At 44.6% G+C, this 19,140-nt stretch overlaps 1 protein-coding gene across 4 annotated transcripts in view; it reads left to right on the top strand.

The window, feature by feature from the left end:
• ITGA9 (integrin subunit alpha 9) overlaps positions 1–19,140 on the top strand; it is a 326,717-nt gene that overhangs the window by 187,617 nt on the left and 119,960 nt on the right. For all 4 annotated transcript variants that reach the window (XM_059390569.1, XM_059390567.1, XM_059390568.1 and 1 more), the window contains one exon: positions 15,170–15,320. In XM_059390569.1, the coding sequence (XP_059246552.1) occupies positions 15,170–15,320 (151 nt within the window). The remainder of the gene's footprint in view (positions 1–15,169; positions 15,321–19,140) is intronic.

Raw genomic sequence — 19,140 nt, 5'->3', positions numbered from 1 at the left:
TGCTAGTGGATTTCTGAGTTCAAGTCCAGTGTCCTAGCCATTAGACCCATCTTTTGTGTCTTCAAATGGCCATGGCAACTTGGGGAACGTGGGCAGTCTCTGACGGCCAGTATGCTGCTAGCCAAGTGGAAATGACTTGAGGAATTTCCTATCTCAGGGTGGATCTGAATTGTAGTTTCCTAAATGGCCTACCAGTCTCAGTGCAAGGTTGGGGACAGTTGGCCACCACTTAAGAAACTGACCATGTTCCCTTGTTGGGCAGATTGAAAACATGGAGGGGAGGTCACTTCGTTTTCAGGCATCCCTCCCACTCCCCCACGCCCGACAAACACACACACACACACACACACACACACACACACACGAGGAGCAGAAATCTATCCCAACAAATACTGGATTTCAGGGATGGCCTTCTGCATGCTGAGCAGACATGGGGATTTTCCATCTGGATAATGAGAGGATGGGGAATCCATAAAGTACATGGAAGGCAGGGCTTCAGAGTAACCATGGCAACCGCGGAAGCCCCTGGGAACGTGCCTGCCCATAGCCCACCTCCCTCCTGAGCAACCTGGGGAGCCTGGGTCTACTTCACGGGTGTACCTAATAAAATTTTATTTGGTAATATTTTCCTTGGCTTCCAAATAGAGCCGGCCATTGGAAGTTTTATGTGTAAGCATCTTTCCAGCAGGATCAAAATGATATGGCTGTTGCTTTCCCTCTCCTTGGACTTTTAAGCTAAGAAAAGGAACTATGGAGAGAAGGTAGTAACTAGACCCCTCACCTCTCAAGTCGAGAGTGGACGGGAAGCCACATGCTGTTTCTTTGCGAAGGTGTTTGCGGTTGATTCTGTGGCTGGGTCAGTGGTCTCTTGCCACCGTTACTAACCTACCCCATCCTGGAGCAGACTATTATTACTGTATGAAAAGCCAGATTCCAAGGACACGTAGTTGTTTTGTTTTCCAAAGTAAATCTTCCCTCACACACCCTTCTTGTTGTCCTGCACACGCCTCCTCGTGAGCATCCTTCCTAAGTTTGTTCTGGCCCTGCTGCTCTCCACAGAGGCAAAACCCAAGACAACTGTGGCCAAGGAGGGACGAGCCTTTGGCTTTGTCCCTAGTGGTCACCGGCCCCCTCCCTGAGAGCTAAAGGTGACAGACTTGGGTATTAACATGGACCACCCATAAGTCACGGTTCCTTGCAAATTGCCATGAGAAAGGAAATACAATGTAAAGAACTTCTAGATTTTATGATTCTGCTTTTCTGACCCCATGCCAGGTGATTTTGACCCAAATATGATGAGGCTGGGTGGATGCTATTGGTGCCACACCCAGACCCTTTGTACTGTGCACGTGCCCAGTCCCAGCTGCCATAAGTGTCAGCTGCTAAGGGCTCACAGCTTCCCCTCCTCTGGTCTGGAGAATGGCCCTCGCTTACAGAAGTCACCTTGCCTGGGAGGTGTCACTCACCCCAGTGCAGCTCTCAGCCAATGACTGACCCATTTGGGGGATGAAAAGGCCAGCTCCTGTCTCAAGTGTAGGTAATTCCATGCTACAGTTTGTGCTCCAGAGCCCCCTGTGAATTAGGAACTCTCCCCAAGACCACAGTCTTGCTCAGCATCTTCCCTGCCCCAGCCTCCTTGCTCCCCATGGCATCTCTTGAAAAAGCACCTGAATCCCTGTCGGAGACTGCTTCCAGGGAAACTGACCTGACATCCTGTTTGTTCGTTCTTAGATTGCCTAGCTAGGCAGTCTGATTCTTTTTTAGGAATGGGAGTTTTTAGAGGAAATGAAATCCAATGTGTTTAGCAGATATCAGGAAAAGAGTTGCCAATAGACTGTTCACCTGCCCTCTTGGAATTGGAAGGGTTTTGGGGGTTTTTAAAAACCAGGCCTATGGGGTGATGTGTAGGAGGTCCCTTCAGGTGGTGAGAGGGATATTGTGTTATTCACTCACTCACTCACTCACTCACTCATTCATTCATTCATTTTTCTAAGTGCGTGAGCAGGGGAAGGGACAGAGGGAGAAAGAGAATCTCAAGCAGGCTCTGTGCAGAGTGTGGAGCCCGGTGCAGGGCTCAATCTCATGACACTGAGATTCTGACCTGAGCCCAAACCAAGAGTTGGAAACAACCGACTAAGCCACCCAGCCTCCCCAGGATTTTGTGTTTTTAGGATTACTTCTGATTGCTTCTTCCCCAGGACTTTGTTTTTAAAGAGGGCTCTGCAGACACAAGGGATAAAAGGAGAGGGGGATACCTTGGTGAGGGATGGCTTTCACTGCACAGGTCCTGACTGGACTGCTGGGCTCTTTTTAAAGAATATTTTCTGTGATAATGGAATTTGAACAAGAGGTGAATGCCATCGTTTCGGTCGACAGTTGTGTTTCTTCAAGAACAAAAATGAAAAGCTAATTTTTAAAGCATTCCTTTTGTTTCTTTCTCCTCATGTGGAAGAACACAAAAAAATTTAGCCTTTTAAGCCAAGAAAGAGAAGATTCTCTTTATACCTATGTACCTCCCTGGCCCACCTTCCCAGGTTCATCAGTTGTAAAGATGGCTCATTGTTAGTCCAGGGACAGTGGAATTGAGGTGAAGGAAATCCACAGCATTTGTAAATATCTTATTATACACCTTTCAGAAATGGCTTTCTTGTCGTTCCTCTCTCCCCCAGCATGGCCTCTCCTTCCCGTCATTAAAGCAGCCCCACTCCCTCCCCTTCCTATAGGACAGAGGCTCTAACCCTGGTCAGTATCCTCTTAGTGATCTGTGTATAGGGTACATAGAGTTTGTGAACCTGAGTAGGAAAAAAATCTCTATGTTCACTAACTTCAAACTGGAATGCCATATTTTATTCAACTATCAATGTAGACAACAAAGCTTAGGAAATATTAGGGGGACTCTGACTGTCCACATAGAAATCACTGATGCTTTCCTATCAAGTTACAAAGTTGCAGTTGTTTCAAAATATCAATTACTATCATCCCTATTTCAAAGTTAGGGTAGTTACTAGACCCACTGCCAAATCTTATTACTTAATGTTACCAAAGAAAGAACACATATTACTAAACCATATGTTTTAAAATGCAATTATCATGTTTTCGTATGATTGGTTTCTTTGAATCTGATTTTTCATCTTATGCATTTTAAAACATCATTTTGGTAAGGGGACCGTTCATTTCAGGAGACCACCAAGAGTATCTGGTGACACAAAAAAACAAGCTAAAAACCCCTGTTCAGAAATTTTTCCTGATTATGGGAAAAGATATATGCTGGAGAAGCCAATGTTTTGCTTTGTTAACAGGAGTAGACAGAACATTTTTATTATGTAGAACTGGGATCTCATTATAAAATTGTTGTCATGTTATATTTTTCTTTTTTAAGGTAAGACCAAACTTGGAAACCACTGAAGGGAGGGTTTCCCTAACTCTCTGTCTCCTAGGGTCTAAAATATACTGATTAAAAAGTATACATTCCTCCCTTGTTCTTGGTTTATTAAAGACACAGGTAACTGTCCATCAGAACTTTGATGAGCTCAAGAAAATTAATGCCTCGGGCCCAAGGGAGAGAAAATGGGCTGGGGAGTGAATGTGGTGCCCACTTTGTGGACAAGTGGGCTCATTCACGGTTGTTCGACATGCTCTGTCTGCTATGTGTATTCTTGTTTCTGCCTTCAAGGAACCCCAGAGAACCCAGGCAGGCAGACCTATATTCTCCTTGCTCCTAGGGCTCCTCACCACACAGGAAAAAGGTTTCCAAACGGGGGAGGCTTGTCATTTCAGCATGTTTAATTGTCTGTGACCATTTAGGTCCCCCATTTGCTCCTTGAGCTCAAAGCACGGAAAAATTATGGCCACAGCTGACGTCCTTGTCAAGGGACCACAGTGGCCCTGCCGATTTGGGTTCTCTTGAGTTATCTGGCCTGCCAGCTTCCGTGAAATGAGGATCTGCTTCTTGCATTTTGGGTGTGTGGTGGCCGGGTTTCAGGAGCAGCTGATGTGCCATGTAGGGTGACGCCACACCATGGCTGGGTCGGCTCACACATCGTGGTCTTATGACATCACATCTCTGAATGGCGTGCAGATTTGGGGAATTCCTTTGTGCCCTCCCCCCACCCCAAGTACTCTTTGTCTTTAATCCAGTTGTTACAGTGAGTGGACCTGATTTGTTCCAGATGTCCAAAGATTTAGTGATTCCAGAAACTACTAAAGTAAAGGCTGCTGAGGATTTGAATTCCTGTTAGCTGAGAACCAGCAGTTCTTTTCACAGTTAAACAGATGGGGCAGGGGGAGGCCGACCCTCTAGCTTCTCATATTTGCCTTGTTAGGAAAAGGATGCCCATTGAAGCAAACACTGTTTCTAGCACTCCATGAGTTACTGAATGAGCCAGATCTAGGACCAAATTGATGCTTGCAAAGTCAGGATATAGGCTTGTTATTTTTTTCAAATCCCATATATTTATGTTAATTATCTGACTATTGCTAGGGAAACCACTATTTTGACTCAGATCACCTCAGTAAATGCTTTTCTCTCACTTTATGAGCATAAAACTGGCCCAGGTGGGTACATTTGCAGGAGATAGAGGTAGTTCTGGCTTCATGTAAGTGGCTTTCAAACCAAAAACTCAGTCCCAGGAATCATTCTGGTGACCCACCGTAAACTTTCATTGATGTGCCTTACAGAGGTGTCTCATGATTTCTATCTGTAGTTAATAACCATATGGATCTATTTTGCGTGATTAGAAGGGGTTTATAAAACTTGGTGAGATGTGAAGTGTGTCTCAAACTATGGCATGATAACCCAGTTTTGGAGACGTTTAAAACCTGCATACATATAGTATGTTCTGTTTGATGATCGTGTTTTCGTTTGATGCAGCACTTGAGAATATAAATGATATGAATATTAAAACCTCTTAAAGTTATGGATTTAAAACAAAAGAAGAAATTAAAGTAGACAGTTGCTGTTTAGGTTTTCTTAAGTGTATTTGAAAGTAGACACATGTCGAGATAGATGCTGGGAGGGGTCTGGGACAAGCAATGTGAGCACATCAGCTGAGGCAGCTGAAGCCCAGACAGATGACGGCAGCGCCCATCCAGGAGACCATAGGCAGGACAGCTGGAGGAGAGGCTGAGTGGTGGTGGAGGTAGGGCATGGAGAACTTTGAAGCAGGCGGCTCCCAGATGTGTCACTGACTCTGAAAGTAAAATGTGTTGTTGGCTGTGAAATGAGAGGATCTCAAGCAGGTTGGTTGGTGAAGGGAGGATCAAATGGCTTAGAGCAGGTGGTTCTGGGCTGGAGCTCTAAGCCACAGGTGGTTGTCCGAGGCCTGGTTTTGCAAGGGGCTGGCTGTATGATCACCACAGGGTAAGACTGATGGTTAATCAGTCAGAAATAACACCTCCTATCATCCTAGAGTTTATTAAAATATAAAACATACTGAGATTTGGCTTCTTAAATATATTTAGGATTGTACCTTTTTGACCCAATATACTTTTTGGGTATTTCCTGGTGGAGTTTTTTGGGTTTGGGTTTTTGGGGTTTTTTTGGGGGAGAGGGGAATAAATTCCTATTTGCCACAGTCACTAGAACCTCGTAAATCCAGAAACTTTTGTGATTTTTCACAGCAGTGAAAAATTGGCATTTGAATTCTAAATAACTTATCAATGAGATCTACAGGCATCCAGAGAGTTAGGCTGTCACTGACTAAAACTAGCCAGCAAATCAAAACCATTTCCCATCCCTGTAGGAAAGAAATTTCAGAGATGGCAATAGAACATTCTGTGAGAACTTATTCCTTCGTAATCCCTTGCTGTCCTTCCTGGTTTCTTTGTCCAGAGTTCTGTCATGTGAGAATGACCACCTTGGGAAAAGGAGAGCTTCTCTGGCTTATTACAAGCTGAGAGAAAGGGACCAAGAGTTTGAAAACATGGTGCCCCACACTGAGTGTATACAGAATTTGGTGAGGACATTCATCCTGGCATCTTACCTATAATGGCTGAAGTTGGCAGCTTTATTCTTTGGAGACAGAGAAATGTTGGGGTTCTGAGAATGGGTTTCCATATTGTTTGGTCTAGATCCCTCATTTTCTATACTATAGAGAGGTGTTGCCTGGGTCACTGAGGAGACACCTCCAGTCTGGCTGTTCTGTAATGAATCCAGGGGGCTTTGGCATAACCCTCGGAAGCAGGAGTAGACTGGACTGGAAGAGCTCTCAGCCCCTAGAGGTGAGGAGAGGCTGAGATGCTAACACCATAGGACATTTTGGGGAAAAATGGTGTGAGCCCTTTGGAGCCCCAGAAGTATCCACAGCTGGCTCCCCAGGCTGGGAAGCTGAGAGAAGTCCCTCACAGAGCACATGCCCTACAGAGGAGGCCTTGGAAATTTGTGTTTCTTGTCATCACAGCCTTCTCGAATTGGTCCCTGATCATTCTCTCCAGAGTGGATTGCACTAGGGTAGCTCAGAAATACATACCCCTCAGATTTCGCAAGTGTCCTGTTTAACTCTAATGGGTGCTGGTTTAGGACAGGGGCAATATTCAAGACAGCTAACCACCCCTACAGTGACTGGTGTAGCTACGGTGAAGAGCAGTTGCTGGTCACGGGCAACCAGAACAGCGCCCCTGGTGTAACCTCCTGGCAGTCGCCCCCGGGAAAGGGGTTGTTTGTCCACCCATACCATGTTTGGCAGGAACTGTCAGTAGATGTGGAGCCTGTGGCACCTGAGATGAGTGGACGTGAGCAGGGCAGGGATCACAGGGGTGAGGTGGGGCTTCTCCAGGGCCTACTGTTCACGGTCAAGAGGATTGACTGAGCTGCTCTGCCAAGACAGGCCTCCCTCCCTGGGTCATGCTTCCAACTATAAAACTCCAGAGTAAGACCCCCCCTCCAGCAGGCCCTGTGTCACAGCTCCTGCTTCTGTGTCTCAGCCTGCTCTGCCCACCATGTAGCCGGTAGAGGCGCTGGGGAGAGACCCTCCCTCCCAGCAGCAGCCCTTGACCGTGGCCTACGGGACTCACATGTCAGTACTTCCCTCACCTTGCAGATGGGAGAACTCTGAGGTGAACATTCTGTAAGTTTTCAGTAACCCCAGTAGGATGAAGCTACAGGTGCCCACAGAGGTGACGAACTTGATGTCACATCCTTGTTTTGGTTGCTTCTCTCTCCATGTCTCACTCCACCCCTCACCTACTGGTGTTTTCTCGACCACCTCCCAAATAAATGACTTGGTTGCTCTCAGACTTGCCTCGGGTTCCGCCTCTGACAGAGCCAGGCTGAAACCTTCCTTACTGGTGAGGTCCACATGGCTGGCTTCCTCGTCTCCCACCATGTCAGGTGGAACCCGTGAGGCTTATCTGCGCTGTGGATAACTTTGGGCATCCGATTTGGGTGAAACTCAGAGTCACTCTGTGCGGAGAAAGAACACACATAGGGAATTTCTTTTTCTGACATTTCATGACGTTTATTGCAACGTTTTATAAGCAAATGTGTTTACAAGTAAGTACAAGCAAGAGCTAAGTATTTTCAGTTTTACTTTTTAAATAATTTTGTTTTTACCCAAATGTACTTTATTTTCCTTAGATCTCTTCTTTGCAAGTAACATGAATAAATATGTACCACTGAAGATGAAGCATAAATCCACCATACTGTTAAAAGTAAAATACATAGAATTTACTGAACGTCTAGGACAGTCCTGGCCAGTGGAGGCATAATGAAAGCCCCGTATTCAGTTAAAAAATTTCCAGTAGCTACACTGAAGAATTAATGTGAAACAGATGTTATTTAACCTATCTAATAATTCATTTAAACATGTAATTAATATGAAAATGACGATTGAGGTTTTTACATCTTTTTCTTATTTTATTGTGCTAAGTCTTAGAAACCAGATATGTATTTTATACCTAATTCAGAGCTGCCACATTTCCAGTGCTCTGAAGCCACCTGTGACTAGTGCCTGCCGTGTTAGACAACACTGGCCTAGAGCATGAACTTCAGAATTGTTGCACCCAGTAGGTGAGGGAACCGAGGTAATTATACCCCAGTCACCACTGGTTATTGGTTGAGGACTGCTCCAGGGCCATCAGGGAATTCATTGTTTGGCACTCTGCCGGCCTGCAGAGAAAAGTCCTTCAGCAACAGATGGGGACACTGGCAGATGGAATTGCAGGCTGCAGTGATAAGACCCCAGGGGACTGGGAAGAACCACCTCTAGCCTGCTGCAAATACTTTCACTTTGGTACTTTATTAGTTACTAACTAATTGGTTGCAATACTGCCTGGCATTGACAACTCAAGATAACACGGTTAAGCTCACTGGTCTAGAAGATCAACCCAGAACTGGGACATTTGAGATTCATGGGAATCTGGATGCAGCCTATGTCGTCATCTTGCTTCTCACTCATCTTACTGCTAAGGGATGTGCTTTTCCTGCTCCTTTCCATATTATTGGAGTCCCCTTCATCCTTTTACCTGTTGTTTACTTTCTTCTATGCCTGAAATCTACTTCCTGTTTCTATCCCTGTGCTCCTCATTCTTTAAGGTGGGGCTCAATTCCTAACTCTTAAGATAACTTCAGTCTACAGTGGTTTCTTTCCTCTGAATTCATTTTGTACCTTAGTCTGTACCTGTTTTGTTTTGGGCGGGGGGCGGGGGGTGAGGGTTGGCATGACTCATGTTATCAGCTTTGTGGTATATGTCCTTCACATCTAATCAATTTATTTGGTACTTTTGTGCATATCCCTTCTAGGAAGATATCAGATGAGCAACTGTGGTTTTTTAGTTTTATCATGTTTGTGATTTTAAGCACTAATAGTTGAAATACTCTCATAATTGTCAACAAAGTGCCAAGAAGGTGGTTGCCCAGCTGAGCTGCTGAAGGCATCCAAAATCACCCTGAATACCTCCACCAATTTTAAGGAAAATTGTCAAGAGGAAAATAAGCACTTCAGATAGCTTTTGTAAAGAGGAGACACCTCCTAATATTCTAAGCAGTCCAAATGCTAGAAAGGCAGACACAATTTCTTTTCTCATCTTATGATAGCCAAGTAAGCCTTATGCAAATTTTAGGCTATTTAATTGCATGTTTCTGTATTTTAAGAACACTGGGAACAGAGGGAAGAACACCAGACCTCCCATGGAAGTTGGGAGGGCTGCCCGGCTTTGCCGCAGGGACGCGATTCCCTCTCTGGCCTTTAACTGCAAAATGATGACTCCAGTGAGCCCCCATCCAGCTGTCCAGTTCCATTTCTGATTTTATGATGTCTGCCCATTTGTAAGAGTAGGAAGCGTTGTCTGTGATTTTAAATTGCAATGGCTGTAATTTATATCCTTGCTTTTATGACACATTGTTGAGGCTATCTGTGATTTGTTGGATCCTGGATCGTTACTCAAGGAATGCTGCCCCCAATTTTGACATTTGTCCTAGGGAAGAATATGATCTGCCTCACAATGTCCTTTTTAATATGATTTCCATGGATGGAAAAACTAAGGATTGCCTGTGTGTGTGTGTGTGTGTGTGTGTGTGTGTGTGTATAATCAGGCTTAGCAACAATTTTGTTGACAGGGCTGTCTTCCCATTGTTGTAGGACTCATGGCTCACCCCATCAGTAATGCCTTGCCAAACACTCCCCACCCTTCCCCCACGCCCCCCTGAAGAATCCCTTCTTTGTACTCTCATAGCATAAGGGACTTGCTAGGAATGTTTATTCATCCCTCTCAGTCAGCACTTCACATATGTTGATGTCAACTTGTGTCTTACGTGTTTGGCTCCACCATTAGACTGTGAACTCCTAGGAGTCTGGGACATGTATCCCTGACACTGAAGTTGAGAAGGTAGCTTTAATAGTAACAGATGGACAGATAAATACTAGAAGGAAGGGAGGGAGAATGAGGGAGACAAAAGAATGAAGGTGGGAAGGAAAAACACAGATGGATTTGGTTGCCCTATACCTTTATCCTAGTTGTCATTATCAAATACAGTTGTGGGTGGCAAATAGATCGTCAGTAATAATAAGGGTATGACAAGTTTTTAAAACTCAAATACAGTTGGCTAGAATGCATTTGATTAGCTCCTGTATTGACATCCTTGACTCGGTCTAGAGTGCAGCCAGCAGCAAAAGAAAATAGAAGTATTATATCTTATAGAAAGTGGATTATAACTACAGATCATTTACATAAAGTCATGGCTTTAATCTTTAAGACTTAGGGAAAATCTAAAATGATCCAATGGATCATTAATTATTAAACACCTTTCAGCTACTTTAATTTCTTCCCTTAGCATCTCCTCAAAAAATTACCTGCATAAAATTGCTTACGGGACTGTAGAGGGGAAAGAATTTACTCTGGGGCCCTCAGGCATTCAGCATATGACAGCTGATATGGAAATGGATGGCATCTCCCCAGTGAGGACTTCTGAGTGGTGACAAGTGACGTCAGAGAAGGGTTCTGCATCCCAGTGCTATCGACATGGCAGCAGTAACACAAATCAGCACTAAACTTAAATACAAGCCCAACATATTCCAAAAATAGCTGCTATAAAGATGTATTAGGGCAGTTACACTTATTATTTTTCATAACAAATGAGCAGTATATTTCCAGCAGGTTCTCTATGTGCTGTCAGATACACTTTATAGAAACTATATGATTTGTATTGTATGTTGATTGTTAGTAACACTTTTCATATAAAAATATGAGTGAGTGGTGAACAAAGTAATAAGACACATTTAAAAGATTGCACAAGCAAATTGGAATTAATGGCAAAATATCTCAGGGAATAAGATTCCCCAAGACTTAGAAAGGTAGTTCTATAATAAATAAGCACTGGTGGGATGTTTGCCGAAAACCCCTATATCAGAGTATCGTACTCTTTCAGTCCTGACAGAGAGGTTGGTCTCCGTGGGGTTCTGTTCTTTTTAGATGTCATAAAAGATTTTTCTTCCCAAAGCCCTTCCCAACTAAGATGGAGTTTATGTAAGAACTGTGGCTTAGATGACCTTCATGCCAAAGGAAGTCAGGCATGAAGATGGGAACTAGCTCCAGCTCAGGCCCTACGTGGCTCCGTGACCTTGACCAAAGTGGGTTCCCCTTTGGGTGGGGGGAGGGGTGGGCTCATTGTCTCCAACAATAAAATGCAAAAATTGAGCTGATGAACTGTTGTGGGGATGTCGGGCATGTTCATTCCTCCATTCCATAAGGGTTCGCTGAACACCTACTGTGTGCCTGGCCCAAGTCTGTCACCAGGGGTTCAGTGATGAGCAAATCAGACCGGGGTCTTTGCCCCCTGGGGATTAGATTTTAATAGGAAAGAGATGTTTCTTAAATAACCACACAATTAAATGTGTCCTCCCAACCTTGGTAAGTGCTGGGAGGGGTTGGAGGAGCACATGGGGCTAGAGGGGCTCATAATAAGGAGATTTATTTCCCCCAGGAGAGAGATCAGAAGGGGCCCATGATGGAGGGGGCAGGTTTTTGAAGGCACAGGAGGTGCTTCTTTCTAAGCCCAGCGCAGCTCCTTGGCCAACCACCTTATCTCTGCTTCTCCATCTCCTCGCCTCTAAAAATGGGACTAACATCAGGACCGGCTCACGGTGTTGTAAGGTTTCAGAAAGATGACATGTTTTAAAGCACCCAACACCAGGCAAATTACATTTTGTTTCATTTCTAAGAATAACTTTGGAAGCAGACACGTGCTTCCAAAGACCTATGAAGACATGAGTCTTAGACCGTGTAGAAAGTGAGAACAGCTTTGAGGCCCCCCTTTATAGGGAAGGCTGAGTTCACATTCTGCCCTGGAAGACGCCTGGCTTCCCTTCGCCATGGAGCCATGTTAGAGTCACTTGACTCTGAAAGACCAGGAATGACCTTGGTGCCTGATTAAGTGACAGAGACCCGAGCTCCGGGTGCCGGAGAAGGTTAGACATCCGGGCCTGCTCCCTTGCCGTTTATATGTGAGGAAGAGAGGCTGATCATAAACAAAACTGGAATGAGGAGGCAGCTCCCACTCCCACTGTCCCGTGCTTCTCTGTATTGTCTCTCTATGTTCCATTTGGAAACTATGGATAATTTCTGATGTGACTGGGCTACTTTCAAGGGCTTAGGCCCTTCCTTCTCAAGAGAAAGCAAGCTTAGCATGCCCTCGTAACTCCTCCAGGCCTGAGGATTACTCCTGTAATCTTACAAAAGCAAACAGGAGGACAGAAATAACCCATCAATGTTTAAAATGAAGATGGCCAACAATAATAAATAACTGCCACAATAGCTTGAGGTCAGGGTGTCAATGTATTGGAGGCCATTCAAGAATTTGAAACTTTTCTCTAAGTTAATTTTTCAAATCTTGTTTGGATCCTCAGAGCTCTCGCTTCCAAAAGCAAGTCCATCGTTGCACACATTATCCTTGCCGAAGTGCCGGGGCATACAGGAAAGTGAGGTCTTCCCTTCACCGATGGGAAATAGGACTGCTTCCCACTCCCCCCGCAGCAATCTGTATTTCAAAGGGTTATAGCCTACTGAGATTTTGGATATATCTCCTCTCTTTCGTGCTCAATTTGTTGTATTAATGGTTGCAAACAGCAATAAACGTGTGTTGGTTAATTTAAGCAGAAGAAGAATTTATTGGAAGGATATGGGCTGATTCAGAGCATAGGCAGGAAGCCTGGGGAACCAACATGAACAGGAAACAGGGGAGACCAGGCTTAGCTCAGGATACCACCCCTGGAATCTCAACACTGGTGTAGCCACCTCAGAAGATCTCAGAGGGCCCCAGGGTGTTTGTGCAACCCTCAAAATTCATGGCCCTTCTTGGGAGTATCTGCTCGTCATACTGACTACACTTAGATCTCATGACTGCATGCCCAGTCAGGCACCCAAGAGGAGGGAAGGGGGAGGGCCTGCCCCCTTTCTTCTGATGTGTTCCTCCCACCTATTTTGAGATTCCTCCCAAACAGGAAGGTGTCAGGATGCTGAGCAGAGAAAAATATCAGACTCTCCATTACATAAACTCTGAGTAAGCTTAATCACATCGTCCATTAACTGGTTGGCCAAAGACGGGCTACCAATGTGAATTTGTTTTGTCCACAGCTCATGTCACACAACAGGCATCCATCTCGTGTGCACCTTCATCGTTGTCCTCATCCCCATTGTCCTCATTCCCTTGTCCTCCATGGATGGCCTGCTCACTCCCCCACATCCTGGGCTGCCATTTCCCTTCTTCTCTTTGCCCCTCAAGTGTTCCTTCCTCCTTCTCCTCTCTGTTCCCAGTCTTTAACCCTACTTCTGTTTCAGTGCAAGATGGAAGCAATCACAAAGGAACCTCTGCTTTGTTTCTAACACCCGTCTACTCACATGTCAGTGCCGTTGGCTCCAGTTTCTCACCTTGTGCTGGCTGAGGCCAGCCCCTCCATTTGTCCACCAGGCCATCCAGCAGTTGTTCCCTGTCATGTCATAAGTTGTTCCCTCTGTGATACATCCTTCCCATGCTCGTGCAAATATGCTACGACTATTTCCATCTTAAAAAAACAAAAACCAGTTGCCTTGAGCCCACTCCCCCGCCCTGGCTGTCATCCTATTTCTCTACTCCTCTTTACAGAAAAACTCCTCCAAATAGTTGAGCGTACTCACTGTTTCCATTTATTCTGCTCCTCCATCTTTTAAGCCAGTTCCAAGCTTCCATCCCTATCATGCCATTTAATACAGTTCTTAATGAGATCACCGGTGACCTCCAGGTGGCTAATTGCAGTGGCCAGTCTTAATTCTTCATGTTATTTTGACCTGTCTACTGCATTTGACAAATGGAACATGACTGCTATGGCCTCTTAGATACCATCTCTCTTGGTTTTCCTCCTACCTCCCTCATGCTTTCTCTTCTCTTCCTCACCCACAACCCCTAAGTGTGAGACCTCTTCTCTATCTACGCTCATTCTCTAACAATCATATGCAGTCTCTCCCAAATGTATGTCTCCAGTCCAGACACTCCTTTAAGACTTAAGCACCTAGCTGTTCAACACCTCTTCTTAAGGATCCAGTAGCCATTTGGATTTTTTCCTGCTGAACCTTCCATACCCATGGTCTTTCCATCTCAATGAAGGACAACTCTTACCTTCCAGTTGTTGAAACTAAAATCATTGCAGCTGTCCTTGACGCCTCTTTTCCCCTAATACCCCTCACCCAATTTGTGAGCAAATCTGTTGGCATAACCTTGGAAACACATCCAGAACATGACCTCTTCTCACTACTTCAGTGTGGTCTGAGCTGCCTCCTGGGTTACTGTGAGGGCTTCCCAAACAGGCTCCCTACATCTCCCGACCACACACTCTACAGACTGTTCACATCACAGCCAGTGTGAGGCTTCACATGTGAAAATCAGGTTACGCCACTCCTCTACTCAGAGCCCTGCGGGAATTTCATCTCAGAGTCAAACCAAGGTCTTTGTGACGGCCCCAAAGTGCCCCATATGATCTGTCTGTCCCTACTCCCTTTGCCTCTCTGAGCTCAGTTCCTCCCACGCTCCCCTTTGCTCACTCCTCTTAGCCATTCCGGCACTCTTGCCAGTCCTCGAATGTGCCAGGCCTAACTTCCCCTTGCTAGTTCCCAGGTGTCTGTGCGTCTTGCTCCTTTTCTTCCATCATGTTTCTACTCAGAGGTTTCCTCATCAGTGAGGCTTCCCCAACCATGCTATTTAAAATTACAACCCACTCTCCTCCAAATCTGGCATTCTCTACCCTTCCTACCCTTTGGGAGTTTTCTCTGTAGCTCTTATCACAATCTGACCTGTATGGTCGCTGCTTGGTGTATGTGTTTTTCATCTCCCTGGAGCTTTAAGAAGGCAAGAGCTCTGTTTTGTTCACTGTTCTGTCTTCTAGCAAATAGAATAGTTGCGATTGGTAGGTAGTAGGTACTCAAAAACATATGAGCGAATACATGGCCAGATTCTGTGTCTAGGCTATTAAACGTCTTAAAATTTTCTGAGATTGATGTGAGCCCCAGAAGAGCCTAGTGAGTTAGGCTGTTAGATGAGGAAGCTGACTGCTTGCACAAGGATACATGGCTGGTTAATGGGGTTGCTGGAACGTATGGTTCTGACCCCAAGGGAGTTTCTGTCCCCAACCTCCAGCTACCCTCTGATATCTCATATTATGTTAGTGAAAGCTTCAGAGCACTCATTGCTGCTTATTTTTCATTACAGCGTTGATGGGAAAACCCCCTATCTAGCTTTGGGGGCTGTGAAGAATATCTCCCTAAACATCTCCATCTCAAACCTCGGGGATGATGCCTATGATGCCAACCTGTCCTTCAACGTTTCCCGGGAGCTCTTCTTCATCAACATGTGGCAGAAGGTAAGGAAGGCACCCCTGAAAGAGAGTCTTTGTTCCATCTGGAGCATTTTCTGGCTTTCATCATAGCTTGCAATGTGTAGTGATTCTGCAAACTTTTTCACTCTGTGGGGTATCATTCAGAACTATGAGAATTCTTTCCCTCTGAACTTAGAAGCTACATTGGAGCAATATCCATCTCTAACACTGTCTCCCTTCCTTGCTGTCTTATGGAGCCTTCTCCCTACCATTTGATGTCTGACCTCTTCTCCGGACACTCATGTGTTCTAGAGAAATCCAGTTTCATGTCAGTAGTTGTGAAAAACAAGATAAGGGATAAGGACAGGTCGCTGCTTACTATGCTTGTTATCACCCCTGGTGCACTTGATGCTTTCCATTAGGGGGTTGCTTTGGCATGTTTGCTTATGATATATTTGAGTGAATTGAAATGAAATTATTTTCATGAACTGAGTAAGTTTTTCAGCATGAATTCGTGGGTGTGAATAAATTAAGTAGAATGACTTGGAAAAGAAAAAGGAGTTGGTATTCTCTCCTGTCCCATAATTCACCTCAATGAACCATCTACAGGAAGAAATAAAGAACGAGTCTCCAGCAGGCAACAGGAATGAGTGGGCTCAGACAAACCTCACCCTCCCTGGTGATTGCTCTGAGTTTTGACGGCAGTTTTAAAGGCAATTCTTGGGAGGTTTTCAGCATGTTTACAACATGGAACTGCAGCACCTTGATCTCTGTGTTAAATGGAACCAAAATCGCTTTCTGAGGAACAGCTTCTCCCTGCCCATAGATGAGCACTGGGAAAAGCTTCCAGCCAGTGGGCAAACTTCCGTTCAGACACAGGTCCTGGAAGTTCAACAGTTTTAATAGGATTACACCAACCTTGCCCAGCTTAGGGGGCCCCTGAAGCCTAGAGAGTGACCTGGAATGCTCACACTCCAAGAACTTCACAAGAGTTTATCTCAGACTCTGCTGCTTAATAGCTTTTAGGAGCACCAGGGTTGGGGAGGCAACAGAAGCAATCAAGAAGGACTATGGGAAAGGCATGCTTCCCATCTATCTTCTACATCCTAAAAATGATCCTGGTTTAAGCCCAGTCAAGAGAGAACCAAGTATCTATAGGGTTCTAGTATCTCTGGCTTCACATAGAGTGTCTTCTACAGCATTTCCTGTGCCCTGATGCCATCATGCTGTAGGCGGTGGTGGGAGAGGGACTCACTCAAGGACAGATCTGTAAAACTCATCTCTGTGGTAACCGAAAGGATGCAGTTGGTGGCTGGGTCATTATGTGGCAGGTTCCTCTTGCTTAGGATGGGAGAAATTTCTCTCTGGTCTCAGACTTAGGAATAGTTGTGCTTTTCCCGAGTATTTTGGCTTATTTTTACCTGTAGACAGTTGTCCCTGTGACTAGGCTTTGTTCTCTCTGTTGTCTGCTAGAAAGTTCTGAGCTGGCCCCACTCTGTCGGTATATAGGATTTGGTGGTAGTATTTCACAAACTGTGTAGCTTCCTAGATCCTATTCTCCTTCCCTTCATCGTAGTTTTCTTTTTTGCTTGGAGGCTGCATAATATTCTGTCATAAAGTATACTATGGATTACCCTCAAATTCCTGTTACATAGATATTTCATTCCAGTTTTTTCCTTTTCAATACTGTGATGAATGAGAGTGCCTTTGGTGGCTTAGTCAGTTAAGATCCAACTTTTGGCTTGAGCTCAGATCATGATCTCAGGGTCGTGGGATCAAGCCCCATGTCAGGCTCCCCACTCAGCTAGGAGTCCGCTTGTCTCCCTCTCTTTCTGCCCTTTCCTTTCCTCACACTCTCTCTCTTGCTCTCTCTGTCTCTATTAAATAAATCTAAAAACAAAACAAAACTATGATGAATGTCTTTCACAGTGATTGCTATGAACAAATGATTTTACTTTTAGTCTTGTAACTCTTTGGGGAAAGCAACATAGTGTTTGTTGACTACCTACTATATACCAGGGGTCTTACATACATTTCCCATGCCCTCCTGCATTCGATCTGGGTGCATCTGCCATATTTGTGGAATGGTGCAGGGGAGAAATAGGGGAAGTAGGATGAGGCAGGGATGGCTAAGGGTGTGCCATCATAAAATATAACCTTGGTCTGATTAATATAGGGTGTGAAGAGATGGAAATATGCCCAAGAACATAAATCACTCAGCAGAATTTTCTCCTCTTAAAGTGATAGGAGAGCATCATTTCCACCCCTGTGTCATGTTGAGCACCTCAAGGGGTAGTAGGTAGCCCCCAGGCATTCTGGATGAGGGGTCTAGTCAGGTGAGGACAGTGTACCTGAGAAGCCCACATATTAGTCATCAGCTATCATAGCTGATCATTTTTATCTTATTTATACTGAATCCCAACAACTTTGGGACAGGGAGCCCCAGTTTCAATTTTTCAGAAAGATGACAAGGTATCAGGGGCTCCTCAGGATGTGGGAAACATTCATGTAAGAAAGGTTAACAGGGCACAGAGACATCACATAGCTGCCCCTTGGGCAGGACCAACTAGAAAAACAGTCACGAAGACCATCAGTGTGGCAAGAGAAGGGAAAGAAACAAAAAATCCTCTCCTGTGATCACAACCACAACTCTAAATGGACATGTAAATGGCATCACTCAGCCCAGAGCAGGATTGGCGCAGCACCTAGATGAGTGGTAAAGAGGAACCAGGAGAGCCCACTCACCCTGCGTAGACCTAATATAACCAACATGGACTGTACAGAAACATTCTAACACATAAACGAAGAAGAATGCAACTCAGGATACAGAAGGAAAGCATACCTTTTAGAAAGATTATTAATAGAAAACAAAAGTAAATTTTATTCTAGCATTCACTTTTCTTGATTAAATTCAGGGGGAAATGAGCACAGTGAAAGATCAGATAGAATGATAAGCTGGGATGAAAAGAGAATGAACTTAGAGGCAAACAAAAATAAAGATTGCAGGTAAAATAAGGAAATGTAAGAAAACCAGGAAAGCAATAGCAGAATTAAAATGTGTTATAATCAGGAAAGAGCAGAATTAGCAGTAGAAAAAATTGCTTCATTGTTACACAGGGCGTATTTGAGATAGTCTCTGAGAATTCAGAAAAAAAGAACCAAACAATGAAGAATGACTGTGAGAATTATAGAGGTGGAAGGTGGAGACCGGAAACCAGCAAAGGGAAGTGGCTCCAAAATTGTTGGAATAGAAGACATGAGTAGACAGCAAGGAGGGATCGCCATTTTTTTGAGTGAGCTCTGCAAACACCCGGCAACAACACTGAGAGCTCTGCAAACACCAGGCAAAAACACTGAGAGCCCTTGACTGTCAACACAGAGCTTCATGAGATTTTGAATTTGAAAAATGAAAGTGATGGTACTGATACTAACAGAAAATAAAGAAACCAGTGTTCCATAGGCTTCTTTTCTGTAACAGAATTAAAAAATCAGGATAGTTTCTCTTGTGAATTAAGAATTCTATACCCAGCCAGCTTGCCCTCAATTGTGAAGACAGAATAAAGATATCCTTGAATATATGAGAATTGATAAGGTCTATTAACTCTCCTGGTTTGGATTTCCCTAAAAGTAGACCCCAACACAGTGATGTAGGTATAGGGAATTTCTTTGAGGAATGATCTCCGGAGGCACTTTGTGAGAGTGGTGAGTTTAGACGAGGAAGAGAGGAAAGACAGGGAAGTGTGCACTGATAATCTGTGAGGAACTCGGGCTCCATCCCACTGCAAATCCTCAGACAGGCTCTGTGGAACACCCTTCAGAATCACTCCCAGGGGTAAGGAGGCTGCTAAGGGATTTATCCACCAAC

The sequence above is a fragment of the Mustela nigripes genome, chromosome 2 (genome assembly GCF_022355385.1).
Source record: "Mustela nigripes isolate SB6536 chromosome 2, MUSNIG.SB6536, whole genome shotgun sequence".
NCBI lineage: Eukaryota > Metazoa > Chordata > Mammalia > Carnivora > Mustelidae > Mustela > Mustela nigripes.
Note: the sequence above shows the minus strand (reverse complement) of the source record. Positions and strands in the feature narration are given on the sequence as shown.